Genomic DNA, 21,900 nt, shown 5'->3' with positions numbered 1-21,900 from the left:
GTTGGTATGTTCCATCTTTATACCCAGGATATTCCCCGAAGACTGTGATATGAACAGAAGTATGAAATTATCCTAACACGACTGAAATATGGCTGTTTTACAGAGCATATGAATGTGTTTTTAAAAATATTAACTTTACCTAAAATATGCAAAGAATAAATTCAAAATCAAGGAAATTAATTTTGTTAGTCAATGCAAAACACGTGACTCACAACAACAGGACCAGATGAATCTCGTTACCAAGGCAGCAGAGGGGACCCATGTGTATGATAAATAAAGCATAAGAAAGCACTCGGCATTTCTATGTAAACTGCGTCTGAAGGATTATTATGGGACACACACACTGGCTGAACTTAGAGTGTTCAGGTTTTAAACATTAATTTACTTTGACTATGTGCATGTCAAAATGAAAGATTGCTGTCTGGATTCAGACATGCCATATTAATATTGAACACAGGCATTCACTTCAGGTCAGTAGTCACTCCAAGTCGGCTTCAGCAGGTGGTAAAAGTAATGCACTCATTAAAATGTATGTGGTACAAGGTTATCTCCCCAAAACAGTTCTCAAATAGAGGAAGCCTTGAAACTTGAGTATTAGATATGCTAGAACCAACCTCTAATTGTCACGAGTTTAGAGAAAATTGAACTTACTCTTGCTAGCTAATAACCAGTGAATTTAGTTGCTTTCATCACTATCTTGGGAGAAGTGAGAGAATTAAATTGTTCGATGCTAACCTGGCCGCCGACACGACAACAGTTAAATGCTCTTAAACCAATCTGTACAAACTAAGGCTTCTTTTTAGACCAGGAGGTCAAATAAGAAACATGTTCTCATTTTGGATACCTTAATCTATTTCTCAATTAAGTGATATTTTATACTCCTTTCGTTTTTATTAACTCCGTTTACATTAATTTTCCCATTCGTAACATAATATATTTCAGTTCTCCAGAATAGGGGCATTAAGTTCAAATGAGGAGGCCTGACTTATACCAAACATGATTTTTATCCCAAAAACAAAATTATTTCTGACCTTCAGCATCCACAACTATATGGATAACTACCATTTTAATTTCTAAAGTCAATCTTCAATGTCGAGAATAAATACTTTCTGTTTCATACATGTCACACCTAAACTTAAATAGCGGTGTTCTCCAGTGAAGTCTTCCATCTTCACACTAAAAAAAATTAATTTACTACTACCAGATAATCCACTTCACTTTAATAATATTAAAGTAAATATAGACTATTGTCTAAATAGAGTATTTATGCTCACACACCAAAAACAACCCGTCAATCCATTTTGTATATAAGAGCAGACATGCTCCCTAAATTTGTAATTAATCACATCCCATTGCTTCATTTCCTCATTATCTACCCAATGACCAGATAAGCAAACAGGGAGAAGGGCAGGTGGACAGAGAAGAGAGGAAATGGAAGTATTCTTGCCCGGGTGAGAACAGATCTGTCTCCTTAGTTGAATACACAACATACCAGGCGTGTGATGCATATCTAATGAATAAATGAATCTATAAAGAGTCCGAGAGCACTGGAGTTCACCTCCTCGTCTTATTTATGAATAACCTGCGGTTCAGGAAGATTAAATGGCATCACTAAGGCCAGGGGTAAGTCAGCCATCCCTGTACGATCTAACACTATGTTTTTGCTTTTGTATCCTCCCACCTACACACATATTTAAGCTCAATATAACACTCTTTCTAGAAACTTAGACCACACAAAAACAATCATGGATGAAGAATGCACTTGGTGGTTAGTTTCACATTCAGAAAAGGGGATTTTCCACACTCAAGGACATCAGTAGAACGAAAGCAGCACAGACCCACTCTGAGCATCCTGGTGACTGCAATCAACACGCATTCGGGTGACAGGGTTGGATTTATCAGGTGGTCCATGACTACATCAATAATAAAGCCTAACTCGCTAAAATATGCCTGACCAGAGTAAAAAGCATTTGCTTGGCAGGTGCAGAAGGAATGATGAATCAGGAAGAAACACCCAACACTGGCCAGACGCCTCCAGGAGTCAGGGAGTACAGGAAGATGAAAAGAAGCAATTGAGGAAACTAACAAAGAACAATGTGCCTTTTTATTCAGTCACTTTGAGCATGAAATCTATACTTACAATGCCTATGAATCACAACATCTAAGGAGTAATAACAAAACCATTGACTTTGGGCTCAAAGAAAGGGTCTTAAAAACTTAAGAACTGCAAACTACAAAAACGCTAAATTGCATTTGTTCAGGTGGTAACAAGTCATCCCCATTCTGTATCTAACAACAATGAACAAGAACAGCACAAATGAGAAAACACCTATATAACAAGCTTCATTCGGTCCCCATAAAATTGCGTGAATATTGATATAAACTCATTAAAAATCCTAATCAAGTGCTTATTGTGAGCAGAGGTAGGGTAGGTGCTGTGGACACGAAAGGGAAAGACTCTGCTCGGGATCTACCTAGTTAGAAGCGATGCATGAACGCCTGCAGCGGGATCCAGTAGGTGGGGGAGGCAGAGAGCGCAGGCCACAGCACTGGTAAGGGGCGGCCTGCGTGGGTCTGGGTGGGACAGGGCAGGGAAGATACAGAAAGTAAGTTCCAGCAGGGCTCCGCACCTGACAGTCCTAATGAAGGGCTTCGCCCCAGGCAGAGTGATACAGTGTGTGGGAAGAGCCATCCTGGGCCTCTCACTTCTGCCACAGTCTACATGATTCATCTGTGAGAATTAAAAACCTGAGAAAAGATGAGGAAGTTCACCGACTACCAGCCATAAACTACGACACCTAATCCCACGAGTCGTCCTCTCAACACACTGCCTTCTGACTCACTGGCGACCAAAAGAAGCCATCATGCGTCCCTCGCTTCCTAGTTAACACCCACACAGAAAAAGATGCCCAGGAAAGAAACACAAGCAACTAAAATGCAGCTAAATAGGTCAACGTCGATTAAATACATGTTTATAAATAAATTTTATTAGCAGGGCAAGTGCATGCCAGGTACTCAAACTTAAAACATTACATACAACGGCAAATTTCATCATTGAGTAATTTTTATGAAAACATTCTCTAGGTTTTATTGGCATCTGAGTTTATCAGTATCCTTATGAGCAATACTTGATCAAAGCCTGGGGAGGAAGACAGTTTTAAGACAGAACTAAGGCAGTTACTGTACCCATATAAGGGGCTAAATATAAGGGGGAAATATCCTAGGTGGGTTTTCAATAATAAAGGTAAAAATATTTTTGTGGAAAAGAAATTATATTTAAGGTCTATAAGTTTATTCTATTCAATTCTCACTTTAACAGATTAAATTATTTGGGTTCCCCTTTAGGCCCTGGTTGGCCTCATCCTTTTTCTACATAAAGTCCTCAATTTTCCCACCATACACTGTGTGCAGTATTCTTCTCCGTGGGAATCATTAGGTACACAACTCTTACCACTTAGGGAACAGAAACAGAGGCATAGCCAAGGCTCTAACTTCATTAAAACTGACTGTGATGCCTGCTTCTCAGTCTTATGACACTTTCTCAATGACATTAAAAAAATATCAAAAGATGTTCAGAAGCCCTGCTTAATAAAGCCAATGGCCCAACTCCCTTTCCTAATTAAAAGCTGACGGCAGTAAGAGTACTTACTATTTGCAATGAATGTTCGGACATAACGGTCTTATTAAAATTATGTCTATCTTATAATTTCTTCCATTACTAATGCATGCTTAAAGAAATTGATTCTGAGATACATTTTTCTTGTCCTCCAGCAGGCCTTGACACAGACTAGTATGAGTGGTAGTGGGAACTAACAAGCAGATCCAACCAACACGGACAATTGAAATTAAAAAGCTCTAGCATATTAACATATCTAGGCCACACAGAAGGGTCATGAGGGAAGATCATCAGCATAAATTAGCACATTATTATGAGACAGGGACCGAAGTCAGGCAAAGCCCTGCACGGTCGGTCTTCTAATCGCCACGAATATATAACGTTGTTTGATTGGAGGACTTAAGGAAGTATTGCTGGTCCTGTACCACATTAGACCACTTCCACTCCTACCCTGAGATACATACGGGAACCCAGAGAGCTTGAGTGTGTGGACAGAGACAGGTGGAAGAAATTTAGTAAACACATGTTTTGGACACTTGGCTGATTTTGTCCATTTGTTTAGGAATAAAGGGCTTAAAAAATAACTCCTTGCATTTTTTTTACTTCTATTTGTCCTATACGAATCTGAAAACATAAGGTCAAGTAGGAAAATAAGCCTTTGTTATTTAGCAAGTCCAGTTTTCCATCTCTAAGAAAAGATGAACAGACAAGACTCATGCTAAATAATTACAGTACTGCCTATGCTACGCAGTAAGCCTAGACCAGGTCCTCTAAAGCAGTCATGTCAGAATGGAATCTTTTTTATTTTTCAGACTGTACCCAGCTCATAGGACCACTGTTGAATCCTGGAGGAGAATCTCTAGATGGCTGTCAATCAGTTCCCATGGTAACTGCTGCTAAGTAACCAACCTCTCCCTTACCTGTGCATTTCAAAGCAATTCAGACAAATCACATGTGCATCACGTTACAGGCATCAACAAAGGCAGCAAGAAGAATGAAGATTTACACAGAAGAACATAAAAACAAACCTCTCGCAACACATAGGTGGTAAGCGAGACTATCACGTCAGGGTAATAAGCATGGGTTTCTAATGGAATAAGGTGGAAAATCTTTTTTAAGGCATACTACCCTTTAAAAAGATGATTGGGGGGGGAACATAAAAGTTGAAATGTAAATGCAGATTCAAAACAATTTCAATAAAAAATGCTAAAAGACACCTGAAAAGTCCTGCACTTCTGACCTAACCCCCAAAACAATGAGCACCCATCTCATAAAAAAGCAGAGTAAGTAGTCCATACATTCTTACTTCCAGTACAAATCCCTGGCTCTGTACAAGCTGAACACAACCGCAGACATAAAACTGGACATAAGATCATCCCACCTGGGATGCGACCACTTGGGTGGCATGGGAGTTATCAGAGGCTGGAGAAACAACGCAGCATTTAAGAGCACATTCTGCTTTCACAGAGAACCTGGGTTATGTTCCCAGCACTCACATCAGGCAGGCTCACAGCTGCCTCCAATTCCAGCTCTAGGCTATCTGGTGCTTCTGGCATCTGCAGTCACCTGCACACTCGTGCACACAAACTCTCTCTCTCTCTCTCTCTCTCTCTCTCTCTCTCTCTCTCTCTCTCTCTCTCTCTCTCTCACACACACACACACACACGCGCGCGCGCGCGCGCGCGCGCAGAAACACAAACAATTTAAAAATAATTCTTTTTTTCAAGATACTGACTCCTCAGTCAGGTGTTCACCTGCATGGTGATGGATTCAACCACACCGCTGTTTAAAGAAGCCTACCATCAAGCCAGAGGCACGTTATCTAATTCTGTATTTCTCACCTTGCAAAGCTATTCATAGACCCTAGATTCTCCTTCTATCACGTTACTGCCAGAGGACACAGAAACAGTGAAAGGTTTTGCTAAATTTTCAAAAGTGCTGTTAATATAAAATGACTTCCCAAAATGGATAAGCCAGAGTGGTGTGACCCGAAAGCCACACAAATTGTTTATTTATGCCTGCTATGTTTTAATCACTCGACTGTTTTAGAGACTTCAAAAAATTAATGGTTTTGGCTATACAACAGCAACTATGTTTCCCATGAAACATTAGCTGTCACATTAAGACAAGGTTTTATCATTAATTATATTGGATTATATAGTTTATGTCTACAACATGATTGTTAAATAACCGAATTTCCAAACCATTTCAAAATAAAAATGAAATCTGGTCCCTGCAAGCCTTACATGAATTAAGGATCCATTTACAAAACAGAAAATTAAATGTAAAAAATATAACCTCAATTTAAGACATTTGCAGATAAGACATCCAACACTTTTTTTCATCAAAAAAGGCAAAAGAAAAAGCTAACACGGGTCAATAGTGCCATCTTTTGGGGATTTTTGGAATTGCGCAAAGGTGAACAAAACGTTTTGAACAGAGGAGGCAAATCAAGCTACCAGTTTTTAACTTATATGTTACATTTAATCAATACATCAATTATGTATTTTTTAATTTAAATACTTTAAATGTAAGTATTTAAATTTTTAGGTATTTAAATGTATTGCAGAAGCTCGTGTTGGTTTGAACTTCAGTTCCATTGGTTGGACTCCTCTCTTAAAGTAACTGACTTTAATGACTGAGACCCATAAGCCCTTGAGCCATTCATTGCTGAATCAGCATACCAGTTTTCAAATTCCTAAATTAATTCATTATAATTATATAACCACAGAATCATAAGAATCCTGTTATAAGCAATGCACACATTTCTATATACAATTTTGAAAAATAGTTTTATTGTTTTTACAATGTCTTACTATACATATGCCAAGGAAATGATGCTTACGCTTAAATTATTACATGACCATACAATCACTAACTGCATCAGAAAGGTATTTACATTTAAAACTATTAAAACTTGTATCCAAGACAGTACTTCCATATATATGAGAATGGGGAGCGAAACGTAACTGCAAACTGCAAATGGCCTCTCCTTCAGTGGGTAGAGGGGGAATCTCAACGTCCATTATTTCAGCGTGCACCTGTCTTACACAGCGCCTAAGCCACAAGACGCTACCAGTGAACTGCGGACGACCAGCTTCGAACACTCCCACTCAGGGGTTTGAGTGTTAGGTCTATGTACACTTTCACTGTCTTTTGGGTTGATATTCTCCAGTAATTTCTCAAAATTTTATGAAATCAGAACATATTACTCTAGAACAGTCTCACATTCCCTTAATTTCGATAAGCTAACTAACAATTCAGCTCTCAAATGGAAAGAAAAAATATTACAATTGAATCACTCATTACGATAAATTTTATTCAAATTGCCATCAGCAAATGGTTCTTCAGAGAATGAATTTTTAAAACACAGCTAAAAGGCTATCATAACAGAGCCGCCTTATAAGGTAGCAAGACAGTGACTGAAAACAGAAGGAACAAAGCCAGAGCCCAAAGGGTTGGTTGAGTGCTGCTCTGGGGCTGGGGACGCAGGGCTGCCATGAACAAAGGCCTGGTCAGCCCAGCACTGCAACTGCAGAAACGGAGATACAGAAAAGCATGTCCATTTATAATGCTATAAATAAATATATATATTGAGCACTACCTTTCACAACAGTGATTATTAAATAATTCAGAACATCTTCAGTCCATAGACTAGCCTCGTCATTTCACACAACACATAGCTACAAGCACAGAAGCAGACGTGGAAATGGAGACTTGGAGATCTCTAAATAAAAGCCTAGCGGCTGGAAGGATGTGACTCCCCAAGCTCTCCTTCACCTCTCAGGGCAGCTGTGCGCCCACCAGGTCTTCTCTAGAGACAATCGCCTTCCCCTATTTCTGAGTGGTGAGTGAAAATTCCATTCTGAAGGCCCTTAGATTTATTCTGTTTTAGTCCCTGAGGAATAAAAAGGGGAAAATGAGAAAATGTCATTCTTAGCCCGCTTTTCTACTACACCCGTCACCAACCAGTGCAAATAATTCAACTTGTGAACACAAGGGTGAGCACACAGGAACACACAAACCAACAGGAATATAGCTAACCATATTTTATCAAGTCCATCAAAATTGCTACAGTCAATTCCATCCCATTAAATAGAAAGCAATTACTGCTTCCAATTTAATAAGAATGGATTAAACTGTGTTTCTGATTCAATACCATTTGTAAAAGTGTCCATGTCAGGAAGAGTGATAGCGTGTGGCTCTTATCTCAGGCATGTCAAGACTAAGCTGACTGGACTTGACAGTCAGCTAAAGAGAACTCTACTGAAAGCTCCCAGGCTTCTCGTGCACATACACCATTGAGTCAACTGTTACAATACACTTCACTTCTCACTGTCTTAAAGTTGGAAAACAAGCATTCCATTCATCACATTCAAAAGTAAGTTTGACTGGATCACTGACCCATATACAATGCACATTAAAAATATTCCTGTTTTGTGAGTGGTCCCCTGTGCTATTAATTCAAACACACAGAGACATTGATTATTCTGATTCATTTAACCCCACTCAGCCAGAGGCAAAGGCTCACTTCTAATCCCAACACTTGGGAGAATAACACAGGAGGATCAACATATCAACATAAGTTTAGGGCTAGCCTGGCCTACATGATGCATTTCAAGCGAGCCTGGGCTATACAGTGAGACTCTGCCTCAAAAAAAAAAAGAGAGAGAAAGAGAGAGAGAGAGAGAGAGAGAGAGAAGGAATATTCTAGTAGTCCTACCAAGGACACTGACACAGCTGGTGTCATTTGTTCAGCTTTTAGCTACTGGAAGGAAGCACCGGGTTTTACAGTATGACAGTGTTCAGAGCTAGGAACTGCTGCTCTGACTCACTGAACTATGGTGTCTGTGTAAGATGGGAAGACTTCACCAAAGGAAAACTGGGCAAATCACCCTCAGGTGGGACCAGAGCAAGAGTCAATGTTTCAGCAAAGCAGAAAGAAGCTGAACAGCAGCAGTGCCACGGATCCATGGCTTAGAGAGCACTGGCGCTGCGGTGCCTGAAGAGGATGCCGAGGCTGTCGTAAACACAACCACACAAAAGAATGTATATAAACCTGTACCAAACTTCTGAGCCTCGTAAATCAGCCATCAGCCCCATGTCGATGGGTTGTGAGGGAGTGAGGGGATGAGAAGGGTGCTTCCCGTTTCTTAGGCCTGGTTGCTGTAGCACATAAGCGGGTCTGAGGAATAATGAGGGCCCCAAGGGATCTGTGCAAGTGTGAAAGTAATGGAGTAATAAGGTAACAAGCATTTTTCTCAGATTAAAAAATCCTACCTTAATGTATTTCTACAGATGATGACCACAACCAGACTCTAGGACAAGCAGTGAGAGCGACCAAGACCAGCAGAGGATCCCAGCCCATGACTTCCTGCACACTGCATCTCACATTAGCAGGAGCTCACACTGCCTCTGAAAAGGTCAATTTGCCAAGTTCTTATATAAATACTGTCAAAAATATAAAAAAGCAGAGAAAAATTAAATCTTAGGTAACTTAATGACTTCTAATCATTTTATTAGATGATCATTTGCAGCATGAAATTCATGTGCAGGGGTCATAACATCACTAAGTGAGCACATGATGCAATACTGCCATCTGCTGCTCAAGAGCTAAAAACACATCTGTAAGGCAAATCCTCTTAAATCTGAAGCCAAAAAGAGCTAGAGGACGTTCCTGAAGTTCTTAGTCCTAAAATTAAAGAAGGCAATGCAAAAAGTTAAAATTTTTAAGTATGTTATTTAAGTGAAGCTTTCATGGTAATTTCTCCTCTACTTATTTTCTTAAGGAGGAAAACTACAGTTTAAACACAGGCTATTTCTAAATAAATTATTCCACAGAACTAGTGGAGAAAACCTACAAGCATAATTGAATGGTTAAAATATTAAATGGGTATTAGCTTTCTGAAACTGTATGGATGTGTTTTTTTGTCTCAAAAAAAAAAACTCTATAAAATACCACATGAAGAACACAGTGTAGCAGAAGGCCAGAAATTTTTTAAGGACTGGGTCTCCTGACACAGCACAGCGATCACTCGAGTTTATTCATGAAAACAGTATGGGCTGGCTATTCTAGTCACGTGCTACATAAAGCTGAAGTTCACGGAACCTCAAAGGTCAGGCCAAAGGTTAACCAGATGAAGAACAATCTTCAGGTTCATAAAGAGAAACAGGAGAATGTGACAGTTACCACAATTTTAATAGTGGGAAAATTGGGAAAGCAGGTCATCTCACTTTATCAAGATGACGTCACTAGCATGGGGGTATCAGCCATTACTGTGCATTCATTTTGGACATAAGATGAGCTTCTTCTGCAAAATGAAGACACAGAACCAAGTACTTGGGAATTCACACCTGTGAACTACATTCACTTCTTTAAAACAGAGAGAAGATTCTTATCAGTCATTCGAGGTTATTGAAACATAAGGAAAATAGTATTTAGAGTATAAAGGGGAAAAGAGCTACACTATTTAATTTGTACAGATAACAAAATATAGGACAGAATCAGTGCCACTAAGCATGCTGTTAGTTCAAACACGGGTAGTTTGGGTGTTTCATAAGAGGACAAACATGGAGAAATTTCTGAGTCAGTAAGACAAAAAATAAATAGAAGAAATTAAATGTTTCTGTGCTCTCTGAAAAATAAAAGTGCAAACTTGTATGAAGAAGAAACAAAAAATAAGAAAGAAATCACAAAAATAGCTGAGGATGTAGCTCTGTAAGAAGTGTCAACCTAGCACTCTGGAAGCCACAAGTTCAAATCCAAGCACAACCTAAGTCTGTGCTCCCAGTCATTTCAAAGAAGCCACAAATATTCATCATGTGCTCCACTTTATACCATACCACTGTGTACCACTTTATCCTTAAACAGCCTTATAAACAGAATTACAGTCCAATAAGGTACTACAAAACATTTGTGTGGGGGTATGTGCATGTATGGATGTGTATGCTAACACACGTGTGCACAGACACACATGCAAACGTGCAAGTATGCACATAGACGCAAGAAGACAATGTCGGGTGTGGTTTACTTAGTGCTGTCCACCTTCTGGAAAGAGTCTCTCACTAGCCTAAAATTCACCAGGTAGGCAAGGCGGGGTGGCCTAAGGCTGCCTCCCCAGGGCTGGGGTTACAAAAGCATAGCACCTCACTGGATGTTTTGGGGGGGTGGTTTTTTTTTTTTTTGGTGTATTTTAAGTAGATTCTAGGGCTGAATTTTGGTCCCTCGTGCACAAGCACTGTACCTAGTGAGTAAGTTATCTCAACACAAGAACTACAAAATTTCAACCAAATACTTAACATAGACATCACAGATTACAGAACTGTGAATAGAGAACCCTCAATGTTTTTATAATATAAAGCATAACTCCTTGTAAGAAGCTATTTTTTTCATTTCTCACTTATCCTGGACTCCTTAAGTTAAACACAACTTTCTTGCAAGATCTTATAGCTAGAATTTATATTCAAACCTAGTGTAAATTATATATAAGGAGTGTCCACTGGCACTGTTCAGTACCTTTACCACAGTGTTGTCTCCACAAAGCACATCCACCCAGCTCCATCTCTGGTGGCACAACAGTGCTAACCCTTCTCTAAGACACACTGATCCCTGAGGTCACAGAGAGCTATGGTGTGCACAGCCTCTGGGAATTAATTATATGTATAAATGGTCTTTCAACTGCAGCACTGTAAGACCCTACTATATAAATGGTTTTTCAATTACCTTGGTCCACACCCTTCCAATAACATACATATATTCTCTCTCTCTCTTTCTCTCTCTCTCTCTCTCTCGTATATTGACTTTCACTAAAGTCTTTAGTTTTATTTAGGACTTTAAATCTGTTCACTGTTATTTTTCACTTCAGTGGTTTACATCTAACCAAGTTGTTGGACAAAGGGACCCCTTGGGAACCCCCAAACAACCCAAGCTATTGATTACTATCCACAAACTGATGGTAAGGCCTTATCCCTGAAGACAACAACTACACAACTCACTGAACATGGAAAAGTACATCTGGTGCCTACCTAGAGCCTTCTCCCCTAGTGACTAAATAGTCATGGTACCGGAAGGAACTCTGCACACTACCAAAGGAGAAAGGGAAACACCAACCCCGCTACAAACTCTTTGAGCTACAGTGGTGACCTGCATGCAAGATGTGTTAATGCAATTGTGGCACAAGGCTTGTATGACAAACCACCTAATATCTAATTGGATTTAAGGCCCGCTCCATGAGATGGAACCCATCCCTGATACCGCTCTTGTGGCCAAGAAGTTGACACTACATAGGCCAGGGACCTAGGAGAAAACCAAAGGAACGTAACAATAAAATGACTCTTAATGACATTCTGCTATCCCCATAGATCAGTGTCTTGCTCAGCTACCATCAGAGAAGCATTCTCTTGCAGTAGATGAGACTAAACAGAGATCCACAAACCTGGACAATGTACAGACAGTGAGAGACCTTGAAACACTCAATCCTAAATGTGGTGTTTCCATCAATTCCCTCCCCTCAGAGCTCAGGGAACCCTGCACAAGAGGCAGAAAGATTGTAAGAGTCAGAGGGGATGGAAAACATCAAGGGAAAAAGACCTTTAGACACAGTAAGATGCACATGTGAACTCACAGTGGCAACATGCACAGGGTCTGCACAGGTCTAATCCAGATGGGGTCCCAGCACTGACAGCGGAAGTAGACACAAGCCCGCATCCACAGCCCAGAAGCTATCTCCAGTTGATAACTGCTCACACAGGAAAACTTAGTTTGATCCAGCGGAGTCTTGCTAGGTATACAAACCACTCTTAAGGCCAAGCCCCATACCCAGGAGTAGATGGCCAACACAAATCATATTCAATGGCATTTATGGAGGCTCACTGTTTATAATGTTTTTTCAGGGCTTTTTTTTTTAACTTTACAGTTCCTTGCATATATATTGTGATTTCCCATTTTGTGTTTTTATGGGATTTCTGTGTATGTGAATGTGTGTGTGTCTGCATCTTTATGTTTCTTGGGCTTTTTCTTTGACTCTCTTTTCTTTGATTTCTTTGTTTTTGCTTTACTTAGTTTTATTTTATTATTATTTTTTAGATGCCTGCTTGTATACTACTGAGAGAAAAGGTAGGGATTTGGATAAGTGGGGAAGTAGGAGAGGGGAGACCATAATCACAATACATAGCATTTTTAAAAATTTTCAGTTAAAAACAGGAAAAAAAATCACTTTCCATACAAAAATAGGGAGCGATGTATTCTGATCTTCGATGATACTGTTCATATTCTGCAACCTAAACCAACACATTTCTGACTCTGTTCCCTTTCCATCCACCTCTTTAAATGCCCGACTCAAGGCCTGCTTAGCCCACAGCGTGTTTCCTGACTCAGAGTAATGATCCCAGGAATCCAAGCATGTGATTCCCTCATCCCTTTCACCTGGAAGACAAAGGGAGCGTGCGCTGACGTCTTCAACCCCACTGTTTATCACACACGCTGCAACACCATGTACGAGGGGTCTCCTTTTACATTTAGCTATCTCCAAACTCCCGCCTTTGTCTCTCTGTCTCTGTCTCTCCCCCAACCCCAAATCTCAATATTATTACCTGTTTCATTTTTGTTGTCTGGGAAAATCAAGGGCAAGCTCCAAACCTGGCTAAGACTGCTGCTAGCTCCATCCTTCACGGTCGAGTGCCAGGGAAAACTAAAGAAACAGCTCAGTGTAGTGGCCATGGCCATCTTACCACAGCCGTGCTTCCCTTTCCTTTATCTGGGGACACCTCCTAAATGGCTGCCCACTTCTACTGCCCCCGTGCTACAGCAGCATCACACAAAGGCAGCTTTGAATAAGACTTTCAACTCTCTACCTTAACAGTGGCAAAACATGACCAGCAAAACAGAACACTTCTGAGTAATAGTATCAGTCCACGCAAATAACCTAAGATGTTATAATTTCCAGTCATCAGAAGAGGAAAGTGGATTATTGGCAAGTTATAGAAATAGTTTTTAAGACTTATTTATTTTATGTGTTTTGTTCATAGGTAGGTCTATTCACTATACTGGCAGCAGAGGTAAGAAGGATACTGGATCTCCTGAAACTATAGTTAGACATGGTTGTGAACCACCCACGTTGGTAATATGAAATGAATTCAAGTTCCCTGCATGAAAAGTAAGAGCGCTTAACCTATGGCCCATCACTCCAGCCCCCTAAAGTGGGTATTTATACTTTATTCATTTTATTTTATATGTATGGGTGTTTTCCCTGAATATATGTCTGTGCACTGTGTACATGCAGTGCTGCTGGAGACCAGAAAAGGGCATCAGATTCTCCAGAACTAGAGTTACAGACAGTTGGGAAGCACCATGTGGGTACTGGAAACTGACCTGGGTTGTCTACAAAAGTAGCAAGTGCTCTTAACTGCTAATCTATCTCTCGGGTTCCATACAGTTCCTATCTTAATGTATGAACACTTATGCTTCTCATTCGAGAACCATTCCAATGGCTAATGTCTGAGCCTTAGAATAATGCAAAGACCCAACTCCAGCAATAAAGTGATGGTCACCCCTGGCTTTACAGACAGTCTGCTCACGATCATAATGTAAAACATTTGCACGCTCATTCCAGGTAGACTTCTAAGCTTCTCAAGGCATCACCTCTAGCTACAGAAAAATCTCTGCAAAGAACCTGGAGTCAATGGTTTTTGTTAAACACACTACTCAATACATAAATGAATACTTCATTAAAAATATTCATTAAAATTTAACTTCATTAAAAAGGTGGTGCACGCCTTTAATCCCAGCACTCGGGAGGCAGAAGCAGGCAGATCTCTGTGAGTTCGAGGCCAGCCTGGTCTACAAAAGTTAGTTCCAGGACAAGATCCAAAGCTACAGCAAAACCCTATCTCAAAAGACAAAAAAAAAAAAAAGAATTTGTCACTAGTATATACAGTTTAACAAAGTCAGAAATCTAAAGTCAGGATATTTTAAATATTTTTAAAGCTTAGATTAATAAAGTCATTGGTTATAAACTATGTAAGATTAGCATCAGAAAAAAATGAGTATTTTATAAACTGCACTACACTATAAATTGTAAATAATGAGATAGTGAAAAGAGATAGCTCAGAAAAGTTAGCTAGTGACCTTCACAAAGAAAAGGTAATAGTATTTTTACATTGAATTTCTTTTATTGTTATTGTTCTGGGTTATTTTTGAAACAGGATATTGCTATGTTGCTCTGGCTGGCCTCAATTAGATAGAGATCTACCTGCCTCTGCCTCCCAAGTGCTAGGATGAGGAGCACACCAACAGGCTTCCACTGAATTTCATCAACAAATCAAGGACTCAAAACCAAAACTTTTCTTCGTGTTTCTATGAACTCTACTTATAATTAAGAAGGTAGAAATTGACCAAGCAGCTCTTAGTTGACAAGGCTGACCACAGTAAAAGACCTCCAACTTTAACTCTGCAGTGATATGCATGCCAGTGTACCAATGGCCTTCTTTCTCTCTCCCTCTCAAAAGTGAAAAACTTCTCATGAGGGTCACACATAAAGACTCCTGGAGGGACTTTTTTTTAATTTTAGACAACAAAAACTAGTGTAGCAAAAGCTACTATTAATAGTAGATTTCCATACTGAATGGCTGTTAAAACACTGACTCCAAGAGACCACATAGCGTGAGGCAAAGACATAAGGCTGTGCAGATCTGCCTGAGTCTCAATGTGGGCTCTACTGCACACGAGCGAGGGGGTTTCCTTCTGCTTGTGTCTTCCTTCTCCAGTCTCAATCTTACGCTAAAGCACACAGCAGCCCCGTGCCAGTTCACTCATCTGTTACTTCTTAATCACATGGACATATCTTCATACACTGAGCTTTCCAGCAGTTCATCGCCCCTTCCTAAAGACCGTGTGTAAAAGCGCCGACACTTAGCACCAGCCTAACCAGAAGGAACACATGTCACGTTTTTCATTCCACGGCATATCAGAGTAGTTGAAGTCAACTGCTCTCACAGATTTTCATACAATCAGTCTATTCTCTGTTATTTTTCCCCTTAGGAGTTGCTTGCCTGCTTGTTTGTTTGTAGGAAAGTTTCTCCACATAGCCCTGACTGTGCTGGAACTTACTATTTATACCAGACTGGCCTAGAACTCACAAAGATTCACCAGCCTCTACTTTTTTACATTTACAAAAATTCCCCTCGTAGGAGCGGTGAGATTTAAAGGCATGCATCACCACACCCAGCTTACTCTGTGTCTTAATATAATTTATTATATAGGCAAGCTTGATACGTTTCGTGTAGAGTGACATCATCACAAGCCGGTGAAGGAAACTGAGATAAGCAAGCAGACAACATTTGCTGTTGCCACTGGTTTTTTTTTTTTTTTTGCCACTATTTTTACGTAACTTTGTGTAACAGGTATTACTTCAGTCAACCTCAATTCAAACACAAAAATTTCACTTTAGGATTTTTTTTAATAATCTTCTAATCAGTAATGTGATCCTTGGATCTTGGATGTACTTTTTAAGCAAGTATTTTAAAAGTGTTCCCAGAACCAATTAAGACAAACAGAAATACACCCATTTAAAACCTCAGTACTCCCTCAGAGAACTGAGGAAGGAGTTTAAGGCCAGTCTGAGCTATAGAGTAAGGAAGGGGAAAAAAGATAAGATGCCTATTGTTAACTAAAGCAGCTTTGCTTGGCATATCAGGTCACTTGCTTCTAACACTCCATGTGTGAAAACATGATGACTTACTATAAATGAAGACACTGAAAATAATTTAGCAAGATCTCCAAAAGAAATAATTCAGAAACAATAACCAGAACCTTACCAGGGGAAAAGCTCAGCCTATAGAAATCTCCTAGAATGTGTTCTTGGAACGGAGGCATTCAAACCACATGTCTACGTGATTTTGAGACAGTAAGTGATTGTTCGTACAGTCTGCAGCATTCAAGTCACGCTGAAGTGAGGACAATGAGCGGTGTATAAGATGTAAACACATGGAATTAATACAAGTATATCAGTAATATACTACATTATTAAGAAAATAAATTTCATTTTCAAATATTTTTTAGTTCTCTGTTAAAATAGGGCGGGGCTGCGTCCCCAACACCCCGGCCGCTTGGCTAGCTCATGCCCGAAATAACAACACACAAACTGTATTCAGTTAAACACTGCTTGGCCCATGAACTCTAGCCCTTACAGGCTAATTCTCGCACCTGGACTAGCCCATTTCTAATCATCTGTGTAAGCACCCCAAGGTGTGCTTACCGGGAAGATTCTAGCCTCCGTCCATGCTGTCCCGGAGCAGAGCAGAGTCTGACCTCACTTCCTCTTCCGCCCAGCATCCTATTCTGTTTATTCCACCCACCTATGTGCTAAGCTATGAGGCCAAGCAGTTGGTTTATTATAATTAACCAGTTACCTTCCTCCATCAGTTCTCCCTTTTAAAATATTCCCAAATAAGAAATGAAAATTAAGGCTCAGTGAGTAGACGAGACCACACTGAGCCAGGGAACCTGAGCTCCAGCTCCAGTTTCCACACTATGCAAAGAGAGCTGATACCAGAAACTTTCCTCTGGCCTCTGCATGAGTGTCCTAGAATGCATATACGCAAAATAAATAGATGTAAGCCGGGCGGTGGTGGCGCACGCCTTTAATCCCAGCACTTGGGAGGCAGAGGCAGGCGGATCTCTATGAGTTCGAGACCAGCCTGGTCTACAAGAGATAGTGCCAGGACAGGCTCCAAAACCACAGAGAAACCCTGTCTCGAAAAACAAAAAATAAATAAATAAATAAATAAATGTAACTTTTTAAAGAAATTCAAATTAAATCTGTATACTAAAGAGTAAACTGTTTTGTTTAGTCTTGTTTTGTAATAAAGTCTTATCAACTAGCCCCAGGTGGCCTGAATATACTGCTGTAATAGACCAGGCTGATCTTGATTGAACTCAGGCGATCCTCCTTCCTCTGTCTCCCAAGAGCTGGAATTACAAGACCATCATGCTCAAAAAGTGAAGATTCTTATTTAAACATAAAGGACCGTTATGCTATATAGAGAGTACTTTCACTGGACCACATTCAAACTGCCAATGGATTAAAGTGTAAATTAAAATACAGTGGATATTTCCTATCACCGCAGAAGTCAGTACTTAACATTTCATAATTTCCTGAAAGGCGGCCTTCTTATCAAACTACACCATCAGAACATATTAAGGAAGCTCAAGCTAAATTATACTAAGACTTAATATCAAATATAAAGTAGTTAATTCTGAAAATGCATTTTTAACTGGGGAGAGGCTTGAGATTTCAAAAGCCTCCCACCCTCCCCAGTATGCTCTCTCAACCTCCTGCATTTGAGACAAGAGCTCCCCGATGCTGCTACTGCCATGCCTTTGCTCCACCATTATGGACTTTAACCCTCTGGAACAATAAACTCAATTAAACACTCTCTTTTATAAGTTGCCTTGATCATGGTTACTTCTAATTTAGTCTTTGCTGGTAAGTAATTGGTTGTGAGGAACCATAAAGATATTCTACCACAGGAGAAAACCCCTAAAGACGTCTAAAATCCAGAGGTGTTCCAAGTTCATATATGATGGCTCAAAGCCCCATCTGTCTCATTGGGCTCTGGACCCCTTCACAAGAAGCATGCAAACAAGGTGAGGCTCCAATTGAAGACTTTGAAGGTTCCCAACCTTACCGAGGACACTGTTACGGTTCCTACTTACATAAGTTTAGGCAAGCATAAGAGAGTGGAATATCCAAGCTTCAGCAAGCCACGTAGGCTCTGGAACTAGGCCCAGGAATGGAGTGAGGCCATTTTCCATTGGAGATTTGAACATAAGAGATTAGGCTGTGGCCAGAGTTGGAATGGTTCTAGCCACCTGCTACTACCCAGTGTTCCATCTAATTCACTGGAACCATTAGTCCAAATAAACTCCTTCACAAGTTGCCTTAGTCAGGGTGCTTTATCACAACAGAAAAGAACCGAGACAGGGTGATCTGACAAATCACCAGTTTCTTCAGAAATACAAAGCCAGAGAGAACTGCCACCAATACTTGAATACTAACGAAACTTAACAATTAGATGCAAAGTGGGCCCTGGAACAGACCCCGAAACAGAAACAGGAAAAATAGGGAAAACAAGTCAAGCCAGATACACAGTTCAGACAGCAGTATCACAAAGGTGATAATATTCTGGCTTATTATTAAAGTATGGTCATGTATCGTGTTCATATCAGAGGCTGGGTAAAGGACTTACGTGAACTTTCTATAGCTTTTCATTTCAAAATACAAAAGATTTTAAGGCTACTTTAAAATATAATACCAGGGCAGGTGAGATGGCTCAGTGGATAAGGGCACCTGTCATTAAGCCTGACATCATATAGAGTGGCACACAGGAAAAAGAGATGGAATCCCCTCCTGTAACCGTCCTCTGGCCTCCAGATGTATACCAGCGCACATGTGTGCGCACACATGTGCACACACATATACACACACAAAATAAAATGAAATATAAATAAACAAAAATGAAAGGCAAAAATATGATAACCAAAAAAAAAGCCAATAAGAAGCTAGAGCTAATGGATTAAGCACTGATTTAAATTTTAAAAAAATATGATAACCACCTTATCTAATAATAAATAGTAGCTATTAGAGTCCTACCTTCAAATCATTAAGTTACTCCAAAATACCATTAAATTGCTGGGGCTAGACTACCTGTCTCCAAAATCTGCAACTCTAATATTTAATCAATAAAATACATTATGGACCAGTCTCATTACCTGTAATTTTATAGCCATAGGCAGCCAGCTGTCCAGCCATGTATTCTCCATCTGAATTATTATGTGAGCAGCCCCATGTTCGAATCCAAATTTTCTGTATGCCTGGAATAGTGCTGTTAAGTAATCAATTAAAACAAAGTAAGTATCTTTACGTATTTTTTAAAATAAAAGCCACTAGATGACTTCAGGGCACATTACACCAAAAAAACACACTAGAATCAATTTATAAACTAGATACAAAATGCATCAATTTAATTTAAAATCTGCTGTTACAACAAAACTCTAAAATCAAAGGACAGTGAACTGGCCCCACAAATAAAGTTGCTGCTGCACAAGCCTGGCAACTAGAGCTTGATCCCTGGAAACCAGGTAAAAGCAGAAGGAGAGAACTCCCCCACAGAGTTATTCTCTGACCTCACAGGTTCACCATGGCACTCACGGGCACACTCTGTGCTGATTAGTCTTTTGTCAACTTGACACAGCTAGAGTCGTCTGAAAGAAGGGAACCTCAACTGAAGAAACGCCTCCGTAAGATCTGGCTGTAAGGCATTTTCTCGTTCAGTGAGGACCAGTGACATGGAAATGTAAGCCCAATAAACCTTTCCTCCCCAAGTTGCCTTTTGGTCCTAATATTTTGTCACAGCAACAGAAACCCTAACTAAGACACACTTATACACATTATGCAAAGACACAGTAGTAATAAGCAAAATGCTTGAAAACTAAAATCTAGATAAAATAACTACAGAATCACAAGAAGAATCTCTGTATTTAGGAAATGTCCTTTTGCATCTCTTGTCAGCAAATTATAATACTGGGAATGGGTTACCTCTGATTGAGCTGTTGGCCAAAGGGATCCCATGGGAACCTCCAAACAACCCAGGCTGTTAGTTGCCCAGACTAGAGTACTGTAGATAAGGCCCCCTTGCTGAACTCACCTACACAACTTACTGACCATGGAGAAGCAGAGCTGGTGCTTACCCTGCCTGCACCCTACTGACTAGTGCTCACATCCTGGAAGGTACTCTGCATGCTACTAAATGAAAATGCAAATACTAGCACAGCTACAAACTTCAGTCTACAATGGTGATTGCATACAAGATGCACTACTGCAACAGGGGCACAAGGTTTGTGAGAGAAACCAACTAATATCTGCTTGGATTTATGGCCCACTCCATGAGTCAAACCCGTCCCCTACACTGCTCAAGTGGCCAAGAACCAGGAAATAGATAGGCCAGGGACCTAGTATAAAACCAATACTACTGTTCTACTAAAAAAAAGCAATAAAATGACTACTAATGACATTCTGTTGTATTCGTAGATCGTAGATCAGAATCTTTTTGTTTTATCTTACTACATTTTATTTTATCATCCCTTAGAAGCCTGTTTGTTTTCTAATGATAGACAGATGGGAGGGAAGGTGGGGAAGAACTGGGAGGAATAGAAGGAGGAGAAACCATAATCATAATATATTATGTGGAGAAAAAATTTTAATTAAAAGGGAAAAATAAAATGGTAAATAAAAAACAATTTTTTAATTAAAAATAAATAACATCCTTTTGGACCCAGAAGAAGATTCAACAAGTAAAGGTATCTGCCACCAGGCCTGATGACCTGAATCTGACACATGAGAGAAAGAGAACTAACTCCAAGTTGACCTCTGACCCTCACTCACATGCTTCAGCCATGTATTAGTACACACTCACACATGATAAATAAAATGCAACTTTAAAAAACTCTAAATACAAATAAAGAATGCCCTTTCATGCCAGGTGGCACACACCTGTAATCCCTGCATTCAGGAAAGAAAAGTAGGAGGACATAAAGTTCAGGGCCATCACTGGACCAGGCTACAAGAGATCTTGCCTCAAAAAGTTTTAATTCCTACTAACCATACCTGATGTGAAGATCTTTAACGCATAAATGATTGCACAGAAAATAGCAGTAGCAGCAATAACACCCAGAGAAGAGGTAAGGGCTGCAGAGATGGTGAAGGCATTAACGTGCTGCCCTGCAAGGATGAGGACCTGAGTTTGGCCTCCCAGCACCCAGAAAAAAGTCAGGCAAACAGCAGGCGTCTGTAAGCCCAGTGGTTGTTGGGGGAGAAGACAGGAGAATCACTGGAGCACACTGGCCAACCCAGCTTAGCCAAATCAATAGCTCCAACTCTAGTGAGAGTCCCTGTCTCAAGAAATAAGGTGGAAGCAATCAAGGAAGACACCTGATGTGACCTGTAACATAAGTATGTACACACACACAATACACATGAATGTATACAATACACACAAACATGCACACACACAGGCACCTACACACTCTCATGATCATATACACCCACATACAATACAAAAAATATGTAAATAAAAAATAAAAGTCTGACAACCTGCTGATTAAGACTCTTAAACACTAGTTGAAATCTTTATCCATTAAAATTTACAGATTAAAAATAAGCAAAATTGAAAACTCTATGATTAAAGTTGCTGCATTCACAGGTTTCTAAACAATTTAGGAAGGAAAA

The 21,900-nt window shown here is 39.9% G+C and overlaps 1 protein-coding gene across 1 annotated transcript in view; it reads right to left on the bottom strand.

Moving 5' to 3' along the window:
* Positions 1 to 21,900, bottom strand: part of Cdkal1 (CDK5 regulatory subunit associated protein 1 like 1) — a 627,408-nt gene that overhangs the window by 596,011 nt on the left and 9,497 nt on the right. The window contains exon 4 of the mRNA XM_050142389.1: positions 19,386 to 19,498. Coding sequence (XP_049998346.1) covers positions 19,386 to 19,498 — 113 coding nt within the window. The remainder of the gene's footprint in view (positions 1 to 19,385; positions 19,499 to 21,900) is intronic.

This window comes from Alexandromys fortis, unplaced genomic scaffold (assembly GCF_014885135.2).
Source record: "Alexandromys fortis isolate MF-2015 unplaced genomic scaffold, M_Fortis_MF-2015_v1.1 scaffold_5, whole genome shotgun sequence".
Classification (NCBI taxonomy): Eukaryota; Metazoa; Chordata; class Mammalia; order Rodentia; family Cricetidae; genus Alexandromys; species Alexandromys fortis.
The sequence above is the reverse complement of the archived record's forward strand: the minus strand, read 5'-3'. Positions and strand labels throughout refer to the sequence as shown.